The following is an 18,176-nucleotide window of genomic DNA, read 5'->3' on the forward strand; positions in this document are numbered from 1 at the left end:
GGTAAGTGAAATTATATTATCTTGCTGTATGTGTGTGGTTTTCTTTATGTTTTCTGACTAAAAGCAACCAAAAAGCCATTTTAAAGTGGTTAAGCAAATAATAATAATAATAATAATAATAATAATCGGCAGGGATCTGTTAATGCCAAGCCAGCAGAGGGAGCCCTCACCCGAGTACTGACTGTGTTCCACTCCCTCTGCTTCCTCTACACTCATTTCCTGTTTGGTTGCTTTATAGCCAGAGACTGTGCTCATGCTCATTGCGAAGTATTGCCAGTTAACCTGCCTTACCAAGCGTTTTCTCTTTATATTCTGATTGCCTGTTCAGTGTATGATTCTGCCTGTTTACCTACCTAATGATTACCTGGACTTTCCCCCTTGCTTAGTTTGCCTGATCGGACGGATGTATGTGTTTCGACCTTCTGCCTGCCCTGACGTTCCTGTTCACTGAAATTGTCCTCAATAAATTCCCGCACATGGATTCAGACTCAGCCTCAGCGTCCTCCATTACAGGATCCCAGACCAATACAATTAGTATGCCTCCTCTACCCACGAGCCGCCACTGCAACTGAGCAGCCAAGATTGTGCAAAGTTCAGAAATAACTGGGGTTAAAGAAACGCCTGCAGTTAACGCCACATGCCACACTTTCACACAGACATTCCAAATACCCATCGGCAGCATGATGATTGTCACAACTAGGCCACAAATGTGCATTTACTTAAAACTATTTGTGATCTTGTCCATGGACTACGAATGAAAAATAGCCTTTGGCTAATTCTGGTACATTTACAGGAATGTTTTATTAATGTACAATGTCCCTGTCAACTAAATAAAAAAAATACAAAAATGAGGAATGATTATACGTGGTTCTGATCAAAATGAAATCAAAATGTATTCATTCAATTGTCTCCATTGTCAAGTTAAATAAAATGTTGCACTTATGTTTGCGATGCGATTTTTATACAATATATGTTTATAAAATGTTTGTTCATGAAAATTCTGTGAAATTTTAATAAAATTTGGTTTAAATTATTTGGGTGTTTTGTATGAAATTTATTGTTTATTGATCTCTTCAAATACATTTTTTACAATATAAGGTCTTTGTGTCATGTGGTGCGACCAATAATGGCAATAAATTAAAAATATCTAATTTCTGTGGCTGAAATATTAATCACTGATACAGTATGCTTAAGTAAATGGTATTTTAAAAACATTTCGATCAGTTTTATGCAATTTACAAGAAAAATAAGTAGATCTGTTACATTTAAGAAGGCAACTCAGAAATTATGAACAAAAATATGAGATCATCATTTACAAAAACTCAAAAGAAATGCAAATACATTCTTTCTAAACACTTTAATTACTGAGAACTTGTAATAAAAATGTTAAGCATGTTAAGGAAATGAATTAATTTTAATATAAATCACAGTCGCACCACATTACATTTTTGTATGGCTAGATGAAAAAAAAAAAACACTAAAATCACTTAATTTGACATTTTAATATGAGTTTATGTTTACCAAACATTCTTAATGTTTGAACAATTGCAATAGATATTATTTTTGTATTTTAAAATTGGCCTGTCAAATATCCTTAAAGCCTACGTCATTTACCCATTAGCTAGTTTGTCATTGTAGTCTACTGTTTTATTGTTGTGCTTTTTAATTAAGAATAACAATAAATCTGTTGTTGATAATCTTTTAATCATGTTTTAGTCTTAAAAAGTGAAAGGTGTATAGATGTAAGGAAAACAGACTATTATCTTTTCTTGTAAAAAGTGATCACAAAATCGGGAAATCGAAAGCGAAAGCGTTCGAAGCCCGGCTTATAACACCAAAAGAGGAACTACTTAATTTGGAAAACGGTATGTCTTCAGTTACACACATTCAAATACTACTCTTTAACAGCAATAAGCATTAGCTTGGTAGTTACCTCAATTTCCTCGGATACAGCGGCGTTTTCTGAATTATCATCCGACTTAGTAGAGAGAAAGTGGGAGGGAAGCAAGAGGAGGGGGGCGTGCATGACTGAAAAGGATGCGCGGGATATCTTCGCCTTAGTTGGTATTTGAATCATCCTTCATGTTTTTGATAACTCAAAAAAACTAACGTTTAATTAACAAGAAATTTTATTTATACATTGTGCTCAAGTAAGAGTCGGTATAATTGTTCCAAAACATTTTTTTCTGCTGAAAACTGGTGATATTTTGAAGAATGTTGATAAACAAACATGCAGCTTTAAGCAGAGGCGGACAGTAACTAAGTACATTTACTTGAGTATTGTACTTAAGTACACTTTTTGAGTATCGGTACTTTACTTGAGTATTATTTTTTCTGGGAACTTCTCAAGATACTACAAGCTAGTCAGTGCATAGTAGGTGTAATGTATTCTAAGTTGCATCAGAAGTATTGCAAGTATTACGTACAACAATAAAACAGTGCATTGACATAAAAAAGGAAATTTACTTTTGGTACTTCAGTACTTTTAAAAGCAAGTACTTCTGTACTTTTACTTAAGTAAAAATCTGTCTTTACAACTTTTACTTGTAATGGAGTAATATTTGACCAGCAGTATCTGTACTTTCACTCAAGTAATGGAGTTGAGTACTTTGTCCGCCTCTGGCTTTAAATGAGTAAATGACGACTTAAAATTTTTGGGTGAACTATCCCTTAAAGGGCAACCCAGGTGTAATACAAATATTTTGTTAAATTTACTCATCTGACTGCGTGCCACCTGTCATCTAAGTATATCTATAAACAGGTATCAAAATACCCAAAATACAAAAAGGCAACAGAACAAAAAGAAACTACACAAAAGAATACCTAAAACAAAAACTACTACTACTATTAATAATAAACATTTAAAAAAATCCACATTTTTACATAAAGGTATCGATTTATTTATATATAATGTATGTTTATATGTAATTAAACAAACAACAACAACAGAATAATGAACAGCAAATGATTCAAACAACAAAATGCTGCAATACATTTTGATTTAGGTCTTTAAGGTGAATTGTGCCATTTTTATTGTTAACATTTTTTTTATTAAAAAAAAAACCTGCAAAGCCACAAAAAAAAAAAAAAAAAAATTTTTGGATTAATTTCCAAAAAAAGAATGCAAATATCTGGCTCTGTAGTGTTTTTAATGCCGTGTGTTTGGTGGTGGGGCTGCCTGTTTTTTGAACAATGGAAGACGGAGCAGGTCAGAAAGGGTGGTCAGATTGTTTAGGAACCTATTTAAAACAATAATTGTTCTTGCAATTACAGAAATGGCACCCTTCACCTTTAAGGTACCTGAACACTAACAGTCATTATCGTCTATATGGAGTAGAAGAAAAAGTTAATAGTAGCAGATCTTCTGTATTGTCATAATCAAATTACCATAAGTATAATGTTGGGAATTACATAATCCCTCACTGCATTGGAAAGATGGCATTACAAAAAAAAGATGTATAGTGTTGAACAGCAACTAAGTCCTGTACTGCATCCATCCATTCTCCAAACCACTTATTCTTCGCAGGACTGCAAAATTAAAAATTGTATACATATTATATACATTATAATGAGATCTAATTAATATTTGAAGCTACCCAGCTCTCAATTGTATCTTTGAAAGACTTGTAAAAGAGAGCTGTCATTGGATACTAAAGATTTTCTGGAACTCTTCCTCAAACATTTGCTTCAGCCTGGCACCCATTCGGCCAAACTCATTGTCCTTTAGAGAGCAAGAGAACAAAATACAAAAAAATCTGTAAAAAATCAAATGTAATGTATGTGTTCACATATAAGATTGCAAAACAACTTCATTTTAACAAGCTATTGATCTGTTATTTGGTGATTTATTTATTATGTAACATGTTTCAGTGAATCTTACCCCATTGAACTTGCTGCAGTTGCTGAAAATGAGCTGAAAGTCAGAGACGAACGCTCCTACCGTCTGATACTCTCCACTTTCCAACTTCTGCTTTATTCTGTCCAGCCACATCGGCTGAGTTATGACCTCAGAGTATCTGGACACCTGGAAGTCATTTTATTTTTGGTTTTTAATGCATTATAAATTTCAAGTCATATTTTTCATCACTTTTATTCTATTTATAAACTATTTTAAATTAAACTAAGGCATGAAAAGAGTAAAATTCTGAAGCTGGGTGACATGAAACAGACAGCAAGAAGAAAAAAGGAGGCAATCTCACCGTTTGTCGTGGATCCTTAACAAACACCTTCTTGATGTCCTCTCTGTACACACATAACAGGAGGCAGTGGCAGTGCTAAAGATGACAAACAACACACATATCCACAATTAGGCCCATAAATAATTGTTTTGTTTCTAAGCCTGCTGAGCAGCCTATGTAGACAGCACTTTAGGGCATTGAAGGCTGTTACAAATTGTGAGCACCTTAAATGTTTGTGTTTATTAGGCCTGTCGCAATAGTCAATATATCGACTTATCGCGCAATATATGTACATGACCTCAATCATTTTTGGTGATGCAATATATCGCCCATTATATTTACTTCAAAATTAATGTTACCATGTTTTATACGTTCCACTTGCTCCTGTGTCTTTTGCAGCTTCTCAAACATAACGTGGTGTAGTCATGAGGTGCTAGTTCACATTTAAAAAATGCTTCTACAAAAAAGATTCATCTGCAGATATGGTCTTGTTTAGGGATCTGTGCCTTTGTGCAAACGGACATCTGACTGCTAAGTAGTGATATCTTCTATATTAAGGTGCTGAATTTGTGTGTGTGTGTGTGTGTGTGTGTGTTTACCAATCTGTATTGAGACACTGGGGCATTGAAAGCTTCTTGTTCAGACATGTTACTGGAGTCACGCCATTGTTGACTGTTTCTTAACACGCACAAGGTACAAATCCATTCCCTACAAGCAAACACACACATATACAGGATGAATCTCCAACATACATACTTGCTGATTTAATGATTTCTATTCTGTTTGTCTCTCTCACCCAGGTGAGTCTCCGTCTGCAGTTGGTAGGTGACAGTGTGAATGAAAAGCTCGTGGACACTCGTCACAACACACAAGATCTCCCTCAGAGCGACACACATAACACTCGTCATCATTGTTCTGGGCCGTCTAGTCAGAGGATGACATGACACAACATAACATTTTATCATCATCACAGAAATAAGCTCAAATGCATTTGCCTCTTCTATCTTACAAACTTGTTTTGATGTATAGGAATCTATACAGAATATATGTCAGTCATATTTCACCACAAAAGGTGGGGGGAAAAATACATTTTGCATCAAGAAAATTAAGTTTACTGTAAGGTCCGTGTACGTTGCGTTCATTCGTTTTTTGATTTAATATTGAAAACAGAAACATGAGAAAAGGGCACCATTTTCATTTTTCGTTTTTTTCCAAAAACATGAAATAATCCCCAACCACTTGATTGGCTCTATGACTCTCTCTCCTCTCCACCTGTAGCTGGTGTGTGGTGAGCGCACTGGCGCCGTTGTCCTGTGGCTGCCGTCGCATCATGCAGGTGGATGCTGCACACTGGTGGTGTTTGAGGAGAGACCCCCCCACATGATTGTAAAGTGCTTTGGGTGTACAACAATACACAATAAAAAGTTACACAATTTCACAATACAATACACAATTTCATTCATTCATGAAAAAACAAGAATTCGCCTTAATTTTTCGTTTTTACATTCAGGGGTAGAAAATGGATAAACATCCTGAATGTTCGATTTCCTCGTGTGGGAGGGAATTATATGCCCCTTTTCACCGATTGGTCAAGCAAAAATGAAACGGTGCCATCATCATGTCGTCTTCATTTCTGTGCAACAGAACATATTTCACCACAAAAGGTGGGGGGAAAAATACATTTTGCATCAGGAAAATTAAGTTTACTGTAAGGTCCGTGTACGTTGCGTTCATTCGTTTTTTGATTTAATATTGAAAACAGAAACATGAGAAAAGGGCACCATTTTCATTTTTCGTTTTTTTCCAAAAACATGAAATAATCCCCAACCACTTGATTGGCTCTATGACTCTCTCTCCTCTCCACCTGTAGCTGGTGTGTGGTGAGCGCACTGGCGCCGTTGTCCTGTGGCTGCCGTCGCATCATGCAGGTGGATGCTGCACACTGGGGGGGTTTGAGGAGAGACCTCCTCATTAATTTTTCGTTTTTACATTCAGGGGTAGAAAATGGATAAACATCCTGAATGTTCGATTTCCTCGTGTGGGAGGGAATTATATGCCCCTTTTCACCGATTGGTCAAGCAAAAATGAAACGGTGCCATCATCATGTCGTCTTCATTTCTGTGCAACAGAATAAGAGTCCTCCACTGTTAAGGTGTTTATTGTAACTCCTGCATTCCGTCTCTCTCTCATCAAACAAACAGACTAACAAATGGACAGGGTTTACTTCTGTGTAGGCATAGTTTCTCCATGGCAAGTATTAGGTGCTTATTGCAAAAATACGCATGTACCTCTGATCTGCAGCCACATTACCCTTTTAGTCTATTTCTTTAGCGCACCGCACATTTTATTTAGCAGTCCAGTCATCAAAATCTGTGTGGCAAAGCTGCGTGACGCACTGGACAACACGGGGCGAATGAATTTACATTATAGTGAAGTGCAGACCAGTATTGATTTTAGTGTGAATACGCAGAAGTCATGACTTTTATTTTAGACAGTACAGTTTCAGTAATAATGAGTATGGATTTATTTCATTTTAGACACAAAACAGTGTGTTTCATTTGACTTAAAACACAGGCGTTTCATTCTTGAATGAATCCGAGTCTTTGAATGAATCGTTTGTGAGTGGTTCAATGACCCATTTGCTTTGCTCCTGAACAAATCATCATTTTGAACAAATCGGTTGAAGTGATGACTCTATGACTCATTCATCAACACAATGACTTGCCGCCACCTACTGGTGATGTAACCTTCATAATTCAAGTATCCAATTGTTTAATTTTGTTGCTCATTTCATATTTCTGTAGGCTATTCAGAATGTTTTTGTTTAAAACATTAATCTCATTCCATTATGCAATTGCTGTGTTAATGCATTTACTGCCATCTGAGCAGCATTAATTGTGTAAATACATCTAAATTCAACTTAAGATGCAGCTTCTGTGCCACAGTGCAAAGATGGCTTTGGTTGGTACTGATGTAATTGGTAACATTTGTCTCGTTGCTCTGGCCGGGACATGGCATCAAACAGTATGTGAGGGGCATAACATTTCTGTCTCACGCTTGAGGTATTCGGCCAATCATAACGCACTGGATAGCTGGCCAATCAGAGCACACCTCGCTTTTTCAGACCGATGAGCTTTGTAAAAATCGACGCGTTTCAGAAAGGCGGGGCATAGAGGAGAAACAATAATGTACAGTATGTGGAAAATAATGTGTTTTTTTAACCTTAAACTGCATAAACACATTTCATTACACCAAATACACAAAATAATGTTCTTTTTAGCAGTATCATATGACCCCTTTAAAGGTGACAGACATATTTTATAAAGTTAGAAAAATGCCCTTTTCTAAAAAAAATAGCATGTATTATATACACGTGTAACATTCCGTCGGATAATGACAGTGTCATATAAACTTCTCTATGAAAAAAAACTCGAAATAATAATCAAAACGGTAAGATAGCTCTATATTCACACTAAAACGTGCTTCACTATAATGTAAATGTCACGCAGCTTTGCCACACAGATTTTGATAACTGGACAGCTACATAAAATGTGCGGTGCGCCAAAGAAATAGACTAAAATGGTAATGTGGCTGCAGATTTGAGGTACATACATATTTCTGCAATAAGCACCTAATATTTGCCATATAAAATCTATGCCCACACAGAAGTAAGCCCTGTCTAGGCGTTGCCCCAGTATGGTTTGTGTCAAGCCATTTGTTAGTCTGGTTGTTTGATGAGAGGGGGATGAACGCAGGAGTTGCAATAAACGTTTTAACAGCGGAGGACTCTTATTCTGTTGCACAAAACTGAAGACGACCTAATGACGGCACCATTTGATGCTTGCTTGCAGTGGAAAGGGGTGTTTCATTTCCGCCCACACGTGGAAATCGAACATTCAAACTGTTTATCCATTTTCTACCCCTGAATGTAAAAAGTGAAAATCAAGGCGATTTCTTGTTTTTTTGAAAAAACGGAAAACGGAAATGGTGCCATTTTCTCATCTTTCTGTTTTCAATTTTAAATCAAAAAACGAATGAACGCAACGTACACGAATCCGTGTATCATTCGATCATTCGTTTTTTGATTTAATATTGAAAGTAGAAAAATGAGAAAACGGCTCCTTTTTCGGTTTTTTGTTTTTTTTCCAAAAAACGCAAAACAAGAATTCAGTTTAAATTTTCGTTTTTCGTTCTTGGGTGGAAAAATTAATAAACGGCTTGAATATTCGATTTCTACACGTGGGCGGGAATTAAACGACCCTTTCTGATTGGTCAGCCGAAGATCAAACCGTGCTGTCATCAGGGGCAAGTTCAAGCTCAAACCGGTGTGCACCATTTTGCTACGGTTTCCGGTTTGAACGACATGTTTCCTGGAAACGGTGTGCAACGGGGTTTGAGATGCGTTTTCTCTTGTTTGGTGGGTGTGTCAAACATGTCAGCCCAATCAGCAGCTTTAATTCCCGCCCACGTGTAGAAATCGAATATTCAAGCTGTTTATTCATTTTTCCACCCAAGAACGAAAAACTAAAATTTAAGCTGAATTTTCGATTTTTCGTTTTTTGGAAAAAAAACGAAAAAGGAGCCGTTTTCGAATTTTTTTACTTTCAATATTAAATCAAAAAACGAATGATCGAATGATACACGGATTTACACGGACCCTGTACGTCCAAGATTTTTTTTTATTTTGACATTAGTTTCATAACCATTAAAAGGATAGATAAATGAAAATTCTGACATCACTTACTCACCCTCAATTGCTCCAAATCCAGTGTTGGGGGTAACGCATTATAAGTAACTTGAGTTACGTAATCAGATTACTTTTTTAAGTAACTTGTAAAGTAACACATTACTTTTTAATTTAGAAGGAAATATATCTGAGTTAGTTTTTCAAATAAGTAACGCCATTTACTTTGTTTCCCATGTATTGACTGTCAGCTCTTGTGTTGCCATGTTGAGAGAAATCGGGAGTAATTGCAGAGGCGTAATTAAATATGTTAAATAACACAAATATCATTTATGTATTTAATCCCATTTTATTAACCAATGTCTTTGATACTGACCTAAGATGATCCAATTCAACCATACTAAGCAAAAATGACACATTTGTGTTTCATTTTTTGTTATTGATGAACAGTGTTTAACTTTCTTCACCTGCATCATATTCTTCATGCAATTTGTTTGAGTTTGCCCTCTACTGTACAGACGTGAATTTACATTTCCTTCAGCATGAGGGGTATTCATTTCACTTTTGTTGTTAAAGGGCTTTTACATTTGTAAAAGAACAACTTTTTTATAATAAAAACAAACAAGCAAACTCTGACCAGATTTAAAAAGTAACTCAAAAGTAACGTAACGCATTACTTTCCATAAAAAGTAACTAACATAATTAGTTACTTTTTTAGGAAGTAACGCAATATTGTAATGCATTACTTTTAAAAGTAGCTTTCCCCAACACTGTCCAAATCTGTATGAGTTTCTTTCTTCTGTTGAACACAAAAGAAGATATTCTGAAGAATGTTCGTAACCAAACAGTTGATTGACATCCACGATATTTTTCCCCACTATGAACATTCTTACAAATATCCTCTTTTGTGTTTAACAGAAAGAAAGAAACTCGTAATACAGTTTTAGAACAAGTGAATAAATGATCATGTACACATTAATGTACACATTTAAAAGACTGTTAAGAATTTAAGTTAATGTCATAAATTATTTTGATAATGACTGCTTATGATTAAATATGTCAGGTAGAGATGTTTCTCACCACATCTTGCTCTTGACTACTGCATTTCACACATTCACACAGAAGGGAATGGATGCGCAGGATTTCTTTCTAGAAATTACAAACAAACAAACAATAAATAAACAAACAAATAAATAAATAAATACTGCTTTTTGAAGGCACTCTCCCGTTTGTTACCTTGAGTAAAAAGTTGAGCGGTTTTCCATGGCACAGTATATTTTTCTTCCAGTGTCCATCAGTGAGAATCAGTTCCTGCTTTACAAATTCCTCCGGAGTGAACCATCTTTCCTCAGTACGTATACACTTCCCACGACTCCCTGCAACACAACAATAAACATAAATACTTCCCACTCAAACCTTCGACACAGACAAAACAAACTGAGTTCTGCACACAAATCTGTGCAATAACGTACCTGACGCAAACCTGTATTTGTACAGAGTCCCAGTAAGTGAAACACAGGTGACTGGTAAAGAGGAAGCCTGGAAAACAGACAGATCTGCCATGTCTTCTTCTTCCTCCTCCTCTTCCTGGGCTCTCCCTCTAAACTCTGTTCCTCCTCCTCTCCCTCCCTGCTCCTGGAAATCTTCAACATCGCTTTCCTCCATCGAACCAGAGCTTGTTTCTAAATCTTGAGGAATAAAACACATTACTGCATTCAGACAGCAGAGAGCATGTGAATGAGCGAGGATTATGGGTACTCACCTTCACTGGAGCTCTCAGATGAGCTGACTGGAAACCTCTCATTCATGTTCTGCAGGAAGGAACAAAGTCACTAATGAATCTCAAATGAAAAACAGAGGAAAAGCAAAACCTGACATTGCACATAGAGAGACAAAGTACTTTTTGGACACATGTTCTCTTTCTTCTTTCCATCGGTGGACACAGAAGATGCTCCTCCTGAAAAAATGAGAAAGTGATACACATGTATATGAGGGGTCTGCTGTATTTAATGTAACTATATATTTACCTCATATGCTGTAATTAAAGAGTCGATACAAAAATATGTGCTGTATTTCTGTTGCTTTGTATTAGAAGCACATTCCTGCTATAAGCTGTTAGCTGCTAGAGTTGTACAATCAAACATTTTTTCAAACAAGAAAAAAGGTGCAAGTTTTCTTTCAAAACAGTAGTTGTACCAATTAAGTAATGAAATAAAAATGCCACTAAAAGTTCATTTGCATGCAGATTAGATTTTTATGTTCATATAGATATTGTACATTAGGGATGCACTAAAAATGAAATATTGACTAATAAATACAACAACCAATAATTATTTATATCTTAAAGTACATAAATTATATATATATATATATACACTGAACAAAATTATAAACGCAAAACTTTTGTTTTTGCCCCCATTTTTCATGAGCTGAACTCAAAGATCTAAGACTTTTTCTATGTACACAACAGGCCTATTTCTCTCAAATATTGTTCACAAATCTGTCTAAATCTGTGTTAGTGAGCACTTCTCCTTTGCCAAGATAATCCATCCATCTGACAGGTGTGGCATATCAAGATTCTGATTAGACAGCATGATTATTGCAAAGGTGTGCCTTAGGCTGGCCACAATAAAAGGCCACTCTAAAATGTGCAGTTTTACTGTATTGGGGGGGTCCGCAGATGTCACAAGTTTTGAGGGAGCGTGCAATTGGCATGCTGACTGCAGGAATGTCCACCAGAGCTGTTGCCCGTGAATTGAATGTTCATTTCTCTACCATAAGCCGTCTCCAAAGGCGTTTCAGAGAATTTGGCAGTACATCCAACCGGCCTCACAACCGCAGACCACGTGTAACCACACCAGCCCAGGACCTCCACATCCAGCATCTTCACCTCCAAGATCGTCTGAGACCAGCCACCCGGACAGCTGCTGCAACAATCGGTTTGCATAACCAAAGAATTCCTGCACAAACTGTCAGAAACCGTCTCAGGGAAGCTCATCTGCATGCTCATCGTCCTAATCGGGGTCTCGACCTGACTGCAGTTCGTCATAACCGACTTGAGTGGGCAAATGCTCACATTCGATGGCGTCTGGCACTTTGGAGAGGTGTTCTCTTCACGGATGAATCCCGGTTTTCACTGTACAGGGCAGATGGCAGACAGCGTGTATGGCGTCGTGTGGGTGAGCGGTTTGCTGATGTCAACGTTGTGGATCGAGTGGCCCATGGTGGCGGTGGGGTTATGGTATGGGCAGGCGTATGTTGTGTATATATATATATATATATATATATATATATACATATATATATAATTAACCTTAAAGTACTAACATTTTTACAACAGTCCCACTCTACAGACTGATAACGCACTGACTAAATATTTATCAAAATGAAAAAAGTTAATTAAAAAATATGTGAATAAAGTATTTGTGCAGTGTAAAATAAGTTTACAGCAAAACCAAGGACAATTTGCGAAACCTTTTAACAAAGATCCCAAGAATCCCAACGATCTGTAAGTGCTTGCATTATTTACTTCGATGAGTTTCTTAAGCGGTGTGTTTCTGCAGCGGATGCTGAGTTTCCAGTTTTTGCACTTTTCCTTCCCCGCAAACTTCTCAAAATCAGTTGGGGTGAACCAGCGTCCCTGGGACAAAATACACTTCTCCCCTACAGGAGACAAGGACAGGATGCATTCAGACCAAACAATCCACCCCAGCAAACTGTAATAAAACTAAGAGAAATGATTGCAAAAACTCAATGATGGTGAACCTTCGGGCAGTTTGTCCCGATAGAGAGTTCCTTCTTTATCCCCACAGCTTACAGGCAGCTGAATTTTATAAATAGGCCACTTCCAAATCTCCTGTTTGTCACCTTTCTTCACAGGAGATGCTGAGAAAGAGAGAGAAGACAACACAGATCAGGAGAGAGTGAAAATACAGGAATAGGACATCAGGCACCAGGAAACAGAGTGCAAGTGTAAGTAGTAGTGATACTATTATAGTTTTTATGAATATTTTGAATTAATTTTTTTATTTTAATTTGAGCAATTTTGTTGTGTGCTTTGTTAGTTTTATCTGTACATTTTCATTTTTGGACAAACTCTCCTTTAATTTTATTTTAGTTTCAGTTATTTTAGTACATCGATAAGAACTAAATGAAAATAAGAAAATAAGTTTCCTCTGCAACTCTCTGAAATAAAATGTTTTTTAAATTTTATATTATTTTAGTTAAGGTTTACTTTATTGCAAGCAACAAACATGTTTTTATTGTTTTAGTTTTAGTGTTATTTAAGCCTGATGAGAAATTAGACCTGCTGTAGTTCAGGGACTCACAGAATGAGGGTTTTTTGGCTGGTTTCCTCCGCTTGGGTGTGGAAGTAGAGGAAGGACCAGGATCATCACTATCCTCACTACTTTTGTCATCTTTACTTCCCTTTCTTTTGTAGCTCTTCTCCTTCCCTTTCTCTGCCTTTCCTTCGCTGTCTTCCTCCTCTGTGAGTGTCTCAACATCCGGAGGTTTCTCATAGAGTTTGAAAGTGCCTGGGACAAAGAAAAGAATAAAAAGGTACTGTACATATGAATGCATTCTTGATCTATCGTAGTATAGTTCAGTATAGTTCAATATTATATTAGTATAATAATGAAAACCAGTAACCGTCCAGCAGACTGTTTCTGAGGATACGTAGCGTTGGGTACAGGTGAAGGATATGATCTTCAAACACACAGCGCCAGAACTGTTGTATGTCCTGAGGTCTATTTTTCTCCACCCAGTCCAGAACCTCATAGAAGCCCTTCTCCTTCTGCTTACGAGTACGCATCTTTTTCACATTCTACAGACAAAAACAGAGAGAAGGAGATAAAGGAAGATGCAACTATAATCAGATGTATCAGGCCTAAATATGCAAAACAATGAACTGACACACTATAACTTTTTTTTTTAAAGTATAGTGGAGGTACCATGGTAAAGTGATGGTATCTGATGGTTAGTACCATGATATTAAGATCAGTTAGTTTTTTGGGTTTTTTTTTTTTTGAAAGAAATTAATACTGTTATTAATGGTTACAAAAATCTGTTTCAAATATATGCTGTCTTTTTTACTTTCTATTTATCCAAAAACCTGAAAAAAATGGTATCACTGTTTCCACAAAAATATTAAGCAGCATAACTGTTTTTGACATTGACCGAAAACAAAAACAAAAAAAATGTTTGAGCAGCAAATCAACATATTAGAATGATTTCTGAAAGATCATGTGACACGGAAGACTGGAGTAATGAAGCTGAAAATAAATTACAGAAATAAATGACATTTTTTAAAATATATATAGTATTTACATTTTAATAATATTTTAATAATATTTATGCTATAATATATATGTAATAACATTTCACAGTATTACTCTCTTTACTTTTTGATCAAATAAATGCAGCATTTGTGTATCTCTGGTGTATATACACAACATGGTAAAGCCACAGCTTTTGCAAAGATACTATATGGCATGTTGGAATATATGGTGGTATTGCTATTGTGGTATTACTAAAGTCCAATTAGGGTGCAATGTCCAAAAACAGCTATGGTACAATGAAAAAAACACAAAAAAAACATGGTATTGCCATAGTACATGCCCCAAAACATGGTATTACTATGGTTAAATGCCCAAAAAACAATATTATCATACCACACCAAAATATCATGGTATTACCATAGTATATATGGACATATTATCAAGTTATCATGGTATTACCATAGTATATATGGACATATTATCAAGTTAGCATGGTAGTAGAACGTTTTGTTTAGTTTCAGAAATAGCGTGAGTTACTATATAAGAGTTACTGCCCTTCAGATAACTCTAAAATGAAAGTAAAATACACAGGGTGGGTAAGAGAGAGTGGGGTATGTAAGGGTGGGCGTGTTTCTACCTCAAAAAGTTTCTCTGGCACCAGATCGTAGTCGCGCAGCTGAGTGAGGAGTCTGTGCGGTTCTTCTATGCACGAAATCTCTGTCTTCTTCCGGTGGAAGAAAAACAGCAACTCTTCATTCGTTTTAAAGTCTAACGGGTCCATTTGGGCGCTGACTCCCATTAATTCGATCTATAGTGTGACATGAAATCATTTTAGCGACTTTACAACAGCATGCAGATTAATATACATTGAAACAGATATAGTTCCGTGTCAAAAACATAATTATAAAGCAATGTCTCACTCACACTCTTGTACCAACTGAATAGGCCAGATATGTTATGCACGGATGTTTTGCTGACATTAAACGCAACAGTTGCATATTTGACTCTTGCGTACCTGTCACCGGCCGAACTGTCTGGAAGAATTTGTGTATTTCTGTACTTGACACGGGGAGTAGTAAAACAGAAAGTGTTGTTTCCAAATCTCCCGCCTGTATGGGACAATCTGGCTCATAAAGTCATGCGGAAGTCAAGAATGTGGAAGTGATGTAGGGAAAGCGAATGTTGACCCGTTACAGGGCTGGAGTTCCGCTAACCGGGTCATTCGAACGGTTTCTTTGAATTCTTTCAAAATAAATACAAACGACAGCAGGGCGCGTATATTAGGCACACCGTTTCGACGTTTATTTAGGATGTTAATCGTAATTTCACGTGTTCCAGTTCTGTTAATTACATAAATGCGAATGCTGAAATTAAGTTTAACTTTTTAATTAAATGTATTAGGCTAATGACGATGGATTAACCATGTTTTGATAAAACTGCCATACAAGTTTAAAACAGGTTTTATAGTAGCCACTTATAACATTTGTTCCCTAATGACGTTAAAATAATACAAACTGCAGTTGCCACATAAAATACTTACAAAGTTTAAAATGATACTCAAATAGAGGCCATTTAAATGAATCATTGAAGTCCTGAGTTTCTGTAAAATCTCTAAATGCAAAATAAAGAAGGGCTTTTAATTATGATATTAAAATCCTTTCTGCTCAATTTGTGCAGAAATAGTTTCTGGCTTGATTTAGGTTTTAATGTAGGCTACTACATGACGCTTGGTCTACATTAAAAATTTTTGAACATTCAAAATATGCAATGATCAATCCATTTTGGTTCAACAAATCAGCAGCTCTGATCAAGTTTGTAATTTTTTGTAAAAAGCAGAAATTTTGCAGTGAAATGGGTTTTCATTAACTATGAATGTCCTATGTCTTATTGAATTAGACTTATTTTGACTTACTATATATTTTATGTATGATGAAAGCACAATGAATTTGACAAATCAAATTCACGTAAGGGAATGAACCTGCAATTTGTGTTTATATCAATGTGAGAACATGTGACTCGAGATCCATTTCCTTACTCCCATAAAAAAAGACCTGTAGGCTATTTCATTTTATGATGAACTTTTTGTTTGTTTTGTTTATCTGTTAAAAATGTAAAATACAAAAGAAAAATATGACCCATATGCTTTTTCCCAACAGCAACTGTTTGTTTTAAAGGGGTCATATGATGTTGCTAAAAAGAACATTATTTTTACAAAGCTCATCGGTCTGAAAAGCGAGGTGTGCTCTGATTGGCCAGCTATCCAGTGCGTTGTGATTGGTCGAATACCTCAAGCGTGTGACGGAAATGTTACGCCCCTACCATATTGTGATGCCGTGTCCGGCCGGAGCAACGAGACAAAAACATTAAAACCCATTATAAATGAGGCATTTGTTGCATCCAGTGGGGACATAATTATGGATTATAATGACTTATACTGTCTTTTTACACGTTACATTGCATGTAAGCGATCCACAGTGCGAAGTTGATGTATTTCCTCAGCGACCAGCACGGATCAGCTCCAGGCATGACGAAGCGGATATCTTCCTCTTTTGGAAGGTTAGAATGAGTAGTTTTGGGTAGGCGTGGTTGACTCTTAACTTTTATAAAAAATATCTATTTGGATTTGAGACTTTAGTCTTTGCAACTTTACAGATCTTCTTTATGCACCAAAAGCTTGTAACACTCCAAAGAGAAAGGAAAAATTTAAATAGCATCATATGACCCCCTTAATTGTATGTGGTTATTTTTCCACAGTAATGAAAACATCTTACATAGTGACTCATATTGTCATACAGTATAGCATCATACATACCTCATATTAAAGAAATCCAGTCAGTGTAAACCAAAAGCACATTACTGCTACATTAACATATACAATGAGCACCAAATATAGGGATTCAAATTAAACCTAAAATGTAAATCTGGATACAGTTTGAGAATTTTGAAAACAAATATTGAAGCATGACATAAATGAATATATGTTTTAGATTCTGCATTTCACAGTTACATTAAAATAGGCAAAATCAGCAGACATACACGTTGACATTGTACAGATGGTCAGATGTTCTTGCTTCTCAGCATTACTGTGGGTTCAGAATCCAGTTCATTTTGGCCTACTAGACGAGGTTCGTTCTTCAGCAATCTGTAGAATTATCTGTTGCATTTGTAACAAGGTCCACCTTTAAATAAACATCAACACAACTCAGGTTCGTTTAAATAAATCCCCAAAATTTATCGATGGTTTTACAGAGTTTTTTTATTACACATAAGTTAACCGAGCAAGAGTTGAGCATCAAATCACACAAAAACCCATTAAATAAATTCATAACAAAAATAAACCTCGTGGTTCACACAATTCATCAAAAGTAAATTACATTCAAAAATAGCTCAACTCTGCTTAAACACTGAGCATATAGAGTCCTTGTGAAGTATATATATAAACAATGGGGGAAACAAACAAAAATATAAATAAACAAAAGAAAACTAGTCCGCCAAAAGGGCTGTTACCATTTCTTTCGGCCCACTTACCAATTCAAGTACCCGGGCGGACTAGACAATAAACCCAAAACCAAACATTCAAACCAAAAAATAAACTGAAACCCAAATACAACAAGAGCAGCAAATGGGCTCCGTAGAGCTGAAACACACACATTAAAATACCCTTATTATTTATATCAAGACAAACACCACCTATTAAAACATTTTAGTGCTTCAAACAAACTCCTACCCATGTCAAATATCCAAAAGACGGCATATGCAAACCCCTCGCCTATGAAACAATAGGCTTCATGGAGCTGAAATACATGCATTAAAACGCCTTTATTATTCTTCTTAAAACACACACCACATATTAAAACACTTTAAGATTTCAAATAAACTCATACCTATCTCCGAGATCCAAGAAAATCCACCTGCGAATCTTTCGCAAACAAACAGTAAAAGTGTCGGTCTATTTCCGCCGGCCAGAAACAAACGCACCTACCGTTCTCGTTCCTACCGCTGATCTTTATACATAGCTAACCACACCCCCTTAAC

At 36.2% G+C, this 18,176-nt stretch overlaps 1 protein-coding gene across 3 annotated transcripts; it reads right to left on the reverse strand.

Moving 5' to 3' along the window:
- Nucleotides 1-2,894: 2,894 nt before the first annotated feature.
- On the reverse strand, nucleotides 2,895-15,282 carry LOC107716530 (nuclear body protein SP140-like protein). 3 transcript variants are annotated; one of them, XM_016523007.1, is made up of 16 exons: nucleotides 15,157-15,282; nucleotides 14,779-14,949; nucleotides 13,513-13,687; nucleotides 13,191-13,397; nucleotides 12,628-12,747; nucleotides 12,392-12,525; nucleotides 10,763-10,819; nucleotides 10,625-10,673; nucleotides 10,335-10,544; nucleotides 10,099-10,238; nucleotides 9,943-10,011; nucleotides 4,975-5,102; nucleotides 4,778-4,886; nucleotides 4,200-4,274; nucleotides 3,881-4,024; nucleotides 2,895-3,721 (listed from the first exon to the last, which is right to left on the reverse strand). In XM_016523007.1, exons 2-16 carry the CDS (start codon nucleotides 14,938-14,940, stop codon nucleotides 3,641-3,643), a joined length of 1,860 nt encoding a protein of 619 aa, XP_016378493.1. In that variant the 5' UTR covers nucleotides 14,941-14,949; nucleotides 15,157-15,282; the 3' UTR covers nucleotides 2,895-3,640. The 3 variants fall into 3 exon arrangements, with proteins under 3 accessions (XP_016378493.1, XP_016378491.1, XP_016378492.1); XM_016523005.1 differs by having other exon boundaries at nucleotides 10,335-10,550; XM_016523006.1 differs by lacking the exon at nucleotides 15,157-15,282 and adding an exon at nucleotides 15,066-15,135 and having other exon boundaries at nucleotides 10,335-10,550.
- Nucleotides 15,283-18,176: the final 2,894 nt, after the last annotated feature.

Source organism: Sinocyclocheilus rhinocerous, unplaced genomic scaffold (assembly GCF_001515625.1).
Source record: "Sinocyclocheilus rhinocerous isolate Xijiao unplaced genomic scaffold, SAMN03320098_v1.1 scaffold4346, whole genome shotgun sequence".
Lineage (NCBI taxonomy): Eukaryota > Metazoa > Chordata > Actinopteri > Cypriniformes > Cyprinidae > Sinocyclocheilus > Sinocyclocheilus rhinocerous.